A 13,038-nucleotide genomic window follows, 5' to 3' on the forward strand; every position below is an offset into this window, starting at 1 on the left:
TAGTAGCCTTTAAAATAGATTAATAGGGCACTTTTAAGTAAACTAATATCTATTGCATCCAGTTCAACAATAGAGCAACAGTCTTTCATCTCCATCTGCAGCAGAGAACATGTCCGTTCGTTATTTAATGTTTATGATTTTAGTTTTTGGGAAGAGCTCAACTCACATAATCACAAACGCGGAGCAGCAGACGAGCTCGTGAAATTATTCAAGCATATTCTTCCATAATTCTCACTCCAAGCTTAACTCAGAAGTTGCCAATCCTGGTTAATAGGTACAACAACAGCAGTCATAACAATAATGTTTGTATATTATTTATTATGTAAAAATATGTTCAGTTTGTTTATTCTGGCAAGAATAAACGATCAGAAAGCCATAACCTACTTTCACACAGACTGGGCCAACTTCATTGTCAGACATGCTGGCATCAGTAGTAAAGGGAAATAGTAGTGATTATTGTCCATGCCCATGTCCTGACATGATAGCTAAACAATTCATTAACAAGTAACCCAAAGTTGCTTAAGACTTGATTCCTTCATAATACAGCATGAACATGTTAAACATCAAAGGCATGAACCATAAAATCCAGCACAACCTTCAGTTAAAAGAACAACTCATAAATGATAGGAAACGTGTGTCATCATTTATCCACCGCCATATCGTTCCACTTTGTTTCTGTGGAATATAAAAATTGTTAAGAAGAATTCCTCAGATGCTCTTATTAGTGAAAGGGAGGCTGTTGAGCTCAAAACAAGTGCAACAATGCACAAGAAAAGTACCATAAATATCATGTGTGCTATTCAGTGTTCTTTTGTGTAAGAACCCCAAATTTTCAATCATTATTTGTAATTTTTCATTGAATGGAGAAGAGCAGCGTGCACATTCTGCCAAACGTCATCTTTTGTGTTCCACAGAAGAAAGTCCTACAGGTTTATCACAGCTCTGCAGACTCCATCGGGTCAGATCTCAGGACCAGGCGATCTTCAGCATCTCGTCCACATCCAGAAGTTTCTCCCTGGGTTTTCCCAGGGATTTGCCTCTCTTCTCCTCCTCCGCATTAATCTTCTCCCATTGTGGAAAAAGCACCGTTCTCACACCTGTTGACACGCATGACCCAATGATGAACTCATTTTAATGATGATCATTTTTGACTGTGCAGTAAACTGAAAGAGAACAGGGAATCTAAAATCTTGGAACAAAAACTTTCCATGACAAAACCACCACACCCAGAGCCATAAAAATAACGCAACAGCAGATAAATGTGTGTGAAGCAGTGAGCTGCGTCATGAGGAAGCCTAATCCCATGAGGAAGCCTAACCCCCAGCCTAATCCATTCCCAATGTTAAATTTGTTCCAAAAGATTTGTTCAAAGAAAATTCCCACTGCACCGACAGACCAAAGTAGGTCGCATCTCAGACGCTTCACAGCCTGACAAACGCCAGCTGAATATGTGCCAACAGAATTAAAACAAGCGCCAGCTAACGCGCTCTAAGACAGAACCACATTAGGCAATCTAAGAATGCATTACGGTGAGCACTGAGAAAAAGATACACCACAAAATTGAAAACGATTTTGCCTCAGACCTTGATTATATGATGAGATCTATGATTATAATTCATATCTATAGCCGAATCATGGCCATGCTGATATTTAGAATAACAGTACGAAAGCATTTTAGTGGCATGTTAAAATAATACAAATATTAAAATTAAAATATGAAAAAAACTCAAATTAAATTTGTATTATTTTTAAATGTATAAATGCCTTTGCACAGCATTTTAGTGCCACGTTAAAATAAAAACATTTTAATTTTATTTTATTTTAATTAAATGTATAAAGGCATTAACAAATACATTAAAATCAAAATAATATTAAAAATCTATTTGTATTAATGCAACAATGTATTACTTTTATTTTAATGTAAAAAATGCCTTCTCTCAGCATTTAGTGCCAGGTTAAAAGTAATATAAACATTAAAAAATAAACTACAATGTGTAACAAATCATGAATGTGTTTATTTTATTTTTATGCATAAATCCCTTATCTCAGCATTTTATTGCCAGGTTAAAATTTTTATTTAAATAAAAATAAAAATGAATGTCTTCGCTTATAAGTCGTAATATTGTGGTATTTCTCAGACTTTGCTCACACAATACTTTGCCTTTAATCTCCTAATTATTCTCAAAACATTGATTTATTCACATAATGTTACAAACTTTGTTTTTATAATCGTACCATGGCACTAAAATACCATCATACTCGTGTGATACTGCTTAAATGTACTTGCTCTTTTTTGATATTTAATACTTAGGAATTTATAATAAATATGACTATTTTACACAATAAATAGTAAAAAATTTTTTTAAATAATCATAATTAAAAAGTATGTTTTTATGCATATTGTCATTTCTAGTTTAGCAGCATGCTAATGGCAAATACTATTGGTAACAATCAGGGGCGGTTCTAAGGTCAGTGGATATTCGGGGCTTTAGCCCAAACTAAAATTGGGTATTTTTATTTGAAGGAATTAATTAATTATAAAAGTGAGTTAAGGGAATAAAGAAAAGAAAAAGGCTTATTGTATTAGTGAAATAATTTGAACTATTTGCAAATATTATTTTATTTTTAATTATGCATGCATTCTCTCTAAATGAATCAAGGAAATTATAGCATATTTTCAATTCAAAAAGTCAACATTTAATAAATAAAAAAAAGTTGAGTAATTTGCGTCACCGGATACTGTCGGTAGTTGAACATTTCTATTGTAAAACAGTCAAATATTAAATGTTTATCTACTTATTTACCAGGCATTCGTTCACTTCTTTAATCATTTTGACATTGATGAGCTAGACCGCTGAACTTTTAGTCATCCTAACAAACAGAGCGGTGCGTAATGAAGTGCATCAGAGCAGCATCAAGAATATCAGATACATTGCAGTGAATCTCTTATTTGCATCTTAAGTTTATTGCCAATAATAATGACAGGTATGCGAAAGTGTAGAACTCGGTGAGCTCGCGCAAAACACATCTTCATCACAGCGACTCATTTAAATGCCTCTGATTGGCCGATGCATTCAACAGACATGTCTGTGATTGGCTACAATGCTCAACGCTGCAAAAGCACGTCGTAAGTACTTTTAATGCAAAGGGAAAAATTTAAATAAAACTGTAATATGCACTTTTCATGATTAGGTAATCGCGGCTGCTGTAATCTTATTCGCATTTGTTTTTCTGATTAATTGTTTTGCTTTATGAGAAAGATAAGGTAACAAAATATTCGGGGCTTTACTAAAAACATTCAGGGCTTAAGCCCCTTAGCCCAGCCCTAGCGCCGCCCCTGGTAACAATGAATGTAAAGAGTAGCACTTGTGTGACACACAAGTAGAGCGCTCGTAATCAGTCACATGATTAGGATGCTGCAGCTCACTAGGTTTTAGTATCGAGCGTGTCTGTGTGAACATGACCTCGTGTTTGCAGAAGAGCAGTGATCGCTTGAGCGCCCGCTTTGTTGACCGACAGATCCACCTCGCCAGCCTCCATATCCTGAATTAAGACACGTGCCGTATCGAAACTGTCGTTCATCGTGGTGGCGATCACACCGGTGGGACCTCGCTTCACCCAGCCACTGCAGTACAGGCCTGCCCAAAATAAACACACACAGTTACAATTACACACTCCATGAGTCATGACTATCAATACACAAACACAAACACCCCTTTCCCACCAGGATAGATGTCAGAAGTTATTTTAGCATACAATCTTGTCAACTCAAGCTAAATTTATCTGCAGCGCTTTGTGAGATATAAACTCCTAATTCCCAAAAGTTTATATCCCACAACTTGGACTTTATAACTCACAAATATTTCTCAGAATTGCCACATAAATATGGCCGCAAAAAAAATATTTACTGTTCTTCGACAGACAAATTGTGGTTTCCAACTAGTATAATTAAGGGGAGAGGCTTGAGGGAGAAAATTACATTCCACAAGTCTCATAAAATCCATAATGGCAGACCTCAGTCCCATCCTGAGGAAGAGCTGATATCATTCTAATATGATGATTTGATGCTCAAAAAATATTCATTGTTATTTTCAATGTTGAAAACAGTTGTGTACAATTCTTTTTCAAAATTCTTTGATGAATAAAAAGTTCAAAAGAACAGCATTTATTTAAAATAGAATATTTTCCTGTCTTTTACTGTCACTTTTGATCAGTTTAACTCATCCTTGATGAATAAAAGCATTGATTTATTTTATTTCTTTCCCCCAAAAATAAAATGAAAATTCTTACTGACCCCAAACTTTTGAAGGGTAGTGTTTAATGTTACAAAAGCTTTAGATTTCAGATAAATGCTGTTCTTTTGAACTTTCTATTCATCATAGCATCATGAAATAAAAATGTAAAAAACTGTTTTCAACATTGATAATATTCAGAAATGTTTCTTGAGCATCAAATCATCATATTAGGATGATTTCTGAAGGATCATGTGACACTGAAGACTGGAGTAATGATGCAGAACATTCAGCTTTCATCACAGGAATAAATTACAGTTTACAATATATTCACATAGAAAACAGCTGATTTACATTGTAATAATATTTCACAATATTACTGTTTTTGTTTCTATTTTTAATCAAATAAATGCAGCCTTGGTGAGCAGAAGAGACTTCTTTTAAAAACTAAATCTAAATCTTTTGACCGGTAGTGTGTGTATATATATATATATATGCTATATATACATACAGTATATATACAATATTATAAATTGGAAAATTATTTAGAGATTGCAAGGGAAGACAAAAACCTTTGAAATTACTAGTTAACGCTATTTTGGGCTCATGATGAGAGTTTTGCTTATTAGATTATGTACGTTGCTTGTTTTAAGTAGTTTATTACTTTGAGCAAAATATAAAAATGGTCCATACTTTTCTCAGTCCCCTTCTATGTGTCATACACGTAGGTCTCTAAACGTAAAAATAAATAAATAAATAAATAATAGCCTGATCTTACCTTTTGATATCCATATCCAGTTAGCAGAAATATGTACTTATTTTGGTAAATATTGGTTAAAATAATAATATTGGTCTCTCAGTACCCAAGATTCTCATCTTTGATGAAATTTGAGTGTTTAGGATATTTTCTTTTACAAAGTACTACGGCTGCCCTGTTGGAAATGTATAACCGGTCCAGAAAAGTATTGTCCAGACCTTAGCTGGGAAGGAAATATAGAGACCCTGACATAATACCCTTGACATAAAGAATAAATGTCACCTAATCTGATGCCCTTTGCCGCATCTTTTCTGAAAAAGCCTTCTGGCTTTGAAGGAAAGTGCAAAAAAGAAAAAAGAATAACATTCTTGTAAAAAACGTCCCTCATGGCTTCTGGCCAGTGGACAAACACACTCCTCTCACCTGTTGTGTCCTGCACTCTTCCCATGGCATTGGGCACGATGGCTTTTCGGGGGTCAAAGGGCACCGTGGGGTCGATGGGAAAGCTCTTGTAGCCGATACTGCTGATGATCAGACCACACTCCAGATCCTCCAGCTGACCGGTGGGAACCGCACGCGTGTGCTCACCCGACCCCTGACAAACAACACAGAGAACACACACACACACGCTTCAATGTATATGTAATGAGTGATTATAATCAAGGTATTAATCAATATTTTTCCTTCTAAATATCAAATGAGTTGAATGACTTCTCTGGAGATTTTACTCTGTTATAGAAGTAACCGGTGTGATTACTGAAATGTTCTTTTCATGTATTCTCTAATGTCTGTATTTGATATCTGACTGCAGTAACAGTGCTCGCTCATTTATCCCGGCTGCCAGAAATGAAATATGGACTTGTTTTGCGCTTGAGAAAGGTCTTCAACGTGTTAAAACATCCAGGGGTCATTGAAGCCAATAGTTTAAGGGATCATTTCTCAGTTAAAGCCTATATTTTCCATTTAGACTAAAGTGTAGTTCTCCTAAAGAGAAAGAACGCATTATCTTGATGTTTTGAGACGACGGACTCTCCTGTTTATAATTAGAGCCTGGCCAAATCCAACTTGGAAAAGCTGTGTGGAAACTGCAAACTATCTTTAGTAAAACATTTCTTCAGTTTTTTATGATTCTGACTCCGGGTCTTCTTTCAAACATCTGGTCCTTGGGTCCTAGACTGTTAACCCCTAACAAAATGGTAGAACCAGGAAATATTGCTTGATATACAGTATAAGGAATATACAAGAGATGTTAGAAGATATTCTAATATTTCTGGAGCTGGACAACATTCGTGAAATATTCATGAATATATATTCAAAACTGAATATGTTAATATGTAATGTATTCCTGAATGTTCAGCATCATTACTCCAGTCTTCAGTGTCACATGATCCTTCAGTCAGTATAATATGATGATTTGCTGCTCAAGTAATATTTCTGATTATTATCAATGTTGAAAAACAGTTGTGCTGCTTCATATTTTTGTGGAAATCTTAATACGTTTTTGAATGAATAGAAAAAACAGCATTAACATTTTATGACATTATAAAAGCCACTCTCCATCAAATTAATGCATCCTTGCTGATTAAACGCATTAATTTCTTCAATAAAAAATCTCATCGACTCCAAGCTTGTATGTGGTCGTGTATGCTACATTTTTTTTACCCCAAACTTGAACTTTAAACTTCATTTAACTTTCATTTAAAATGTTCCTTCATTGTAAAGTTATTCTAATCTGTGACCAAACAACTATTACACAAACAGCATCATATCAAAATTCAAGTTTGGAGGACAGAATACACAGAAACGATTTTAAACTAGATGTTTTTCTTGTTCTCTTTATCTATAAACATAGAGCCAATGCTTGATTCATGACAGGAAGGCTTTGAAAGGATTACTGGCAGCATGTCAACTTCAAAATCCATTAAAGACAGATGCTGTAAAAGACCAAAGAAAGAAACTTTGTTAAAATCTGTCTGATAGTTTGGTCTGGAAACCAGATATTAAGTGTTTCACACTGAAGTTTTCAGACAAAAACGGCAAAATAAAAAAGGGAAGCGGAAATGGTATTTAGATTACCATTTCCGTTGCTTCTTTTTGTTTTGCCATTCTTAAGTATGAGATGACAACAAGCCATTGTTCAGAGTTGGTTCATTTCAAAGAATAGGTGGCACCAGTTTACAAAACACTCTAATCTAAATCTAAATTTGGATTCAGAAAATATTCAGAGCCTGTCATTTTTTTTGTTACAATGCTTAAACTTCTTATGTTGAACAATAAAGAAAAAATGTTATCGACACATTGTGGCCTAAAAGTTCATGTGTAATAAACTTAAATCAAATAAAATGTAGTCTATTCAACACTTTTGTAAGTGTTTTGAATAGACTACATTTTATTTGTAATGTTTTGTAATGTCTATTTAACATGTTTCTCATCTAACACAATTTCTTTAAATTATCCTTTGGTTAATTTCTCAGCCAAAACTAATTTGTGATTAATTAAAAAAAAGAAAAAATCGGCACATCATGTATTTAATTAGATTTTGTTTTTTAAAAAGCAAATTGACTTTAGCAAACACGCTACCATTCAGAAGTTTTTGGTCTCTTTTATTTAATTTTTTTATATATTTTTGAAAGAAGTCTATTTTGCTCACTAAGGCTGTTTATTTGATCAGAAATGCAGTAAAAAACAACAATATTGTGAAATATTATTACAATTTAAAAGAACTGTTTTCTATTTGAATATATTGTAAACTGTAATTTATTCCTGTGATCAAAGCTGAATGTTCAGCATCATTACTCCAGTCTTCAGTGTCACATGATCCTTCAGAAATCATTCTAATATGATTTAAAATAGAAATACTGTGTAACTTCATAAATGTCTTTAAAGGAGCTATATGTAGTTTTCAGCGGCCTCTAGCGGTGATGTTTCAGATTGCAAACAATACAAAGCGGAGGTTTCTCCATGATTCAAAAGCCCTGCCGATGTTGATCCGTGTTTTCGTCCGAAGTTGACATAGACAGTAAAAGAAATGGACACAGCGACCCCATTGGATTCAACGGAGAAAAGTGAAGTCAATTAGAAGCTCTTACTTCCTGATGGCTGACTCTGAGCGTACTGCGCAGACTCAAACTGAGCTTGACGACGTAGATGTGACGTGAGCAACCCGTCTGTCTTCTAGCTGTGCAAGAGAAATCTGAATCATTCCCTTCCGAATCTTGCAGAGACGGAGAGTGTGAGTAGGAGGTGTCCATGAGCTAGGAGCAGGAGCAACGTTTGCTAAGTATTCTGATTCATTATTTTGTCATTTTGCCTCCACGTCCCCCCGATTGCCCGCGAGCTTCTCCCCCTGTCCATACGGTAATCTCTCTACTGTGCGACAGAGTCGCGTGGTTATGACACAATCATTAGCCTATTTTTACAAAAACTGCTTCTACGGGGCCATAACGTAAGATACAAGGTAATGGAGCCTTTTATACATTTTCGTGTTTCTTTAGAAATAAATAATGGACAAATGGAGTCTTTAAACGCCTCAGATGTAAAGTTATTCACTGTCAAAGTGACGCCAAAATGAATGGGAGTCAATGGAATGCTAACAGCAGGTGATGGTCTGCTAATCAATGGCGCCCTGGGGAAGCTTTAGTGTTTTCCGAAACATTGGCCCCCTGGAAGTTGATCCAATTCCCGTTTGGCTTCAGCAGATTTTTTTTTGTTTTTTATCATTATGTGGAGTTTGTGTTGGAGTCTGTGTTGTGCTGGGAGCAGGTCGTTTCTTAGTGTTAGCAGACTCCATGTCATACGTTGCAGTGTCGTCGCTGTCGAGTGCAAAGTCAGTAGACGAGGCGAGAGGCTCGGGAGCGCGCATGCAGGTCTCAATCACGTCACTGGATTTCGCGGTAAATCCGACCCGGAGCCTTCACATAGAAATAGGAATAGCCTACTTGCTTTCAGAGGTAATAGCAAAACCCACCAAGTGGATCATTTTAATGTGAGATTACAACCCCTTCGCACACAGGCAATAAAAAAGGATTCATTTTAGTAGAAAAACTACATATAGCCCCTTTAAAAGTATACATTTCTTTTAAAAAAACACTGCCCCCAAACTTATGAATGGTAGTGCATATTGTGAAAAGGATAAAAACTATTAAGATAAAGATTAATCATTGTCAATTTTAGTTTCATTGCATGAAAAAGTAAACTTCACATTTAAATCCAATGAACTGTTTCCGTACAGTTAACTTAACAAAACACTCTTCAACTGCATAAATTCCAATCTGACAGAATAGAAATCATTATGACGCACGATTGGTTGACGTCTTTCTTCTCTCTCAAGCACATCAGGACTTTCCAGATTTCAGGTGGAGTAAAAAATACTTTGAGTCTTGACTTGTGCAGTCATCTCCATAAACCATGAAGAACTCAAAAAACATTTTGGTTTAAATTACTAAAAGCTACGTCTGGGAGATCAAATTCCTTTCATTTTCATTAATATGATAATGAAATATTAATTTCAGTAATATTATCATATATAAACAGACCAATAGAATAATTAATGACTAGAGATTTGTTTACAATCTGCATTCTGGTCAGGGGGAGTGATTGATTATAAACACTAAAAATCATTTATATTTACATTTACACTTTTGGCAGACGCTTTTATCCAAAGCGACTTACATTGCATTTCAAGCTACACATTTGCATTCTTATCAGTTCTTGCTTTCCCTGGGAATCGAACCCATAACCTTGGTGTTTGAGCTACAGGAAATCATAAGAAGCATAGTCCTTTCAAACTTGTTTAATTAAAGATGAGAAGATTAGATTGTGAACTCTGAGACACTGAAAATAACAAACGTTGATGAATTGCTCACATTAAGACCACAAACATGTATTAAAGGAACCCGCCGACTTTTTGGGACTTTTGATTATTCACCGTATCCCCCAGAGTTAGATAAGTCCATTCATACCCTTCTCATCTCCGTGCGTGCCGTAACTCTGTGTGACGCACCCACCGCTAGCCTAGCTTAGCACAAAGACTGGAGGTAAACGGCTCCAGCTAGCATACTGCTCCCAATGAGTGACAAAATAACATCAACATTTCCCTATTTACATGTTGTGATGTGTATAGTCACAGTGTGTACAAATAACAAGGTCACATGAGACACAGATATCTTCTAACCGTATACATACTGGGAACTATATTCTCAGAAGACGAAGCACTGCTACTTCTGCGGAGTGAAGTCCCCAAAAGTCGGCGTGTTAAATTCTGTCAATTTTGATTTTGAGACTCTTGACTTCTCAACATCTGTTCTTAACGTATGTTGACAGAGCACATATAATCGGATATTAGAGATGTTATTCGGTCTTGCACGTTTACCTCAAGCTTATTAAGAGCCAATCGGATTCCTGTAGCTCTTTTCCCATCAGCCCCGGCGAGAACCTCCACGGGACTGCGAAAGAAGCGGAAACCCCAGCACTTCTCAACTTTATCATCTCTTCCTTCCTTTACAGCCTTCATCATTAACTCCGTCAGTCTTTTTCTCGGTCTGGGAAGGTCTAATGAAAACACACACGCACGCACACACACACAACATTGAGTTTCCATGTCCTATGGGGACTTTCTAGAGACATAATGATATTTATTCTGTACAAACTGTTTATTCTATCCCCTAAACCTACCCATCACAGAAAACTTTCTGCATTTGTACATAAAAAAAAAAAAAAAAAAAAAAAAAAATATATATATATATACAAAAAAATCAAAACAATTTAGTATGATTTATAAGCTGTTTTCCTTGTGGGGACCAAACAAATGTACCCACAAAATTTCTGGTATTACTATTCTTGTGGAGACGTCCCCATAACATAGGGTTTACCAGGACCACTCACACTCACACTCACACACACACTCACACACACACACACACACACACACACACACACACACACACACACACACACACACACACACACACACACACACACACACACACACACACACACACACACACAAACACACAGAGACACAAACACAGACACAGACACAGACACAAACACACATACACAGACACAGACACAGACACAGACACAGACACAGACACAAACACAAACACAGACACAAACACAGACACAGACACAAACACACAGACTTTGAAGTCTTTATGCCCTAGATCACTACATCTCATCCATCAAATGTACTTTCCAATCTGGAAATGTTTATTTAGAGGAATGCAAAGAGGAGTAAAAGTACCTAAAGTACCGGAATGCAGTAGATCTAGATCCACAAGATTAAAGCAGCTTTTCCCCCAGAATATCAGGTTTACAAAGATGTGAACTTAGATAAAGTCCCCAAAAAATGAAAAAGTTATTTTTTGTTTTATTTTGGAAAGTCACTCACTGTATAGAGCAAATCGTTACGGTTGGCTGATGTTTTTGAAAGGAACACTAAGATTAAAAATTAAAAAATAAAACTGTCTGAAGTAAAATCAAAAGACTATAAAAGAACATTAAGATATACGTTTATGTCTTCACAACTGCACCAAGTTGGACATACACTACTGTTCAAAAGTTTGATGTCGGTCTCTTCTGCTCATCCAGGCTGCATTTATTTGATCAAAAATGCAGTAAATCAGTAATGTTGTGAAATATTATTGCAATTTAAAATCACTGTTTTCGATTTGAATATATAGTAATGTGTAATGTATTCCTGTGATGAAAGCTGAATGTTCAGCATCATTACTCCAGTCTTCAATGTCACATGATCCTAACATGATGATTTGCTGCTCAAGAAACATTTAATATTATCATCAATGTTGAAAACGATTGTGATGCTTCATATTTTTGAGGAAATCGTGATACATTTTTTTAATTAAAAGATTTTTTTATATAGAAATCTTTTAAAACATTATAAATGTCTTTACTGCCATTTCATTAATAAAAAATCCCATTGACTCCAAGCTTTTAAAATGGCAGTTTATGTAAAAAAAGTTATTAGAAGTTAAAGTTATTCTTATCTGTGACCGAACAACTATTACAAAAACAGCATCATATCGAAAGTTTGGAGGACAGAATACACAGAAACGATTTAAATATCTTCCGGTCTCCTGTATCTGCACGACATCTGTTTCACAACAAAAAGTCCCAAGACTCCTTGCTTATAAACAACAGCTAACTTGTGTTTGTGTTTTTGTCATGCGTAGTTTCTAAAAGGACAGAGCCAAAGCTGGGAAAGATTACTGATAGTATTTAAGTTCATTGCCACATCAGTGTTTCACACTGAAATTTGTCCATACTACAAAAACTACTATAAAAGCAGTCAGTGTGCATTATTAAATTATATCATTAACTATTATGTTAAATGCATTTATGGCAGTTTTATGTTTTAATTTGTGGAGCCCAACAACATAATTCCCTGTCCTTGATCATTATGTATTACATCTTCTTTTGGGTTTCACAGAAGAAAGTAAGTCATACAGGTTTGGATTGACAAGAGGGCGAGTAAATGATGGCAGATTTTTATTTTTAGGTGAACAAACCCTTCAGTTGTGATGCTTTTTACCTTTCAAAGCTTCTGCGATGCCCTCAAAGTCATTGGGCAGCATGTCGGCTCTGGTGTTGGGCAGATTCACCATCTCTCGGAGTTCCTGAAGACCAAATAAACAGTCCTATTGCCTGCGGCCTTATACAGTCTTTACGAACCCTTTCACTTGCAAAGTCAATAAACAATACAATCATGTATCATATTTCATGAGTGTTTTTCCATTATGCAAGACATTGTTTAGAACAGGTTCCTCTGCTTAATCTTCTTAATCTTCTGCTTATCACCTGCCAAATGAATTAATTCACTCCGAGGGTGTAAAACAGGAGGAATCATACCTTGATGGTACACGCGATTTGAAGAGGCCCTCGCCGGCCTACGATCAAAACCCTTCTCACATTACTGCCCGCCAACACTGCCAGTGAATTCTGGGTAATATCTGTCTCCTGTAAGAGAAAGCCAGAGAGGATAGCAGTTGGGTTCACATTACTGCACATACATTAGGTAAACTGATTGTG

The 13,038-nt window shown here is 35.7% G+C and overlaps 1 protein-coding gene across 2 annotated transcripts in view; it reads right to left on the minus strand.

Annotated features, from left to right (window-relative positions):
* Positions 1 to 299: 299 nt before the first annotated feature.
* Positions 300 to 13,038, minus strand: part of fdxr (ferredoxin reductase) — a 30,158-nt gene continuing 17,419 nt past the window's right edge. For both annotated transcript variants that reach the window (XM_079851133.1, XM_079851132.1), the window contains exons 8-13: positions 12,859 to 12,966; positions 12,542 to 12,626; positions 10,361 to 10,539; positions 5,413 to 5,584; positions 3,465 to 3,638; positions 300 to 1,097 (exon numbers count right to left, since the gene is read on the minus strand). In XM_079851133.1, coding sequence (XP_079707259.1) covers positions 967 to 1,097; positions 3,465 to 3,638; positions 5,413 to 5,584; positions 10,361 to 10,539; positions 12,542 to 12,626; positions 12,859 to 12,966 — 849 coding nt within the window. In that variant the 3' untranslated portion in view covers positions 300 to 966. The remainder of the gene's footprint in view (positions 1,098 to 3,464; positions 3,639 to 5,412; positions 5,585 to 10,360; positions 10,540 to 12,541; positions 12,627 to 12,858; positions 12,967 to 13,038) is intronic.

The sequence above is a fragment of the Squalius cephalus genome (assembly GCF_949319135.1).
Source record: "Squalius cephalus genome assembly, chromosome: 19".
NCBI lineage: Eukaryota > Metazoa > Chordata > Actinopteri > Cypriniformes > Leuciscidae > Squalius > Squalius cephalus.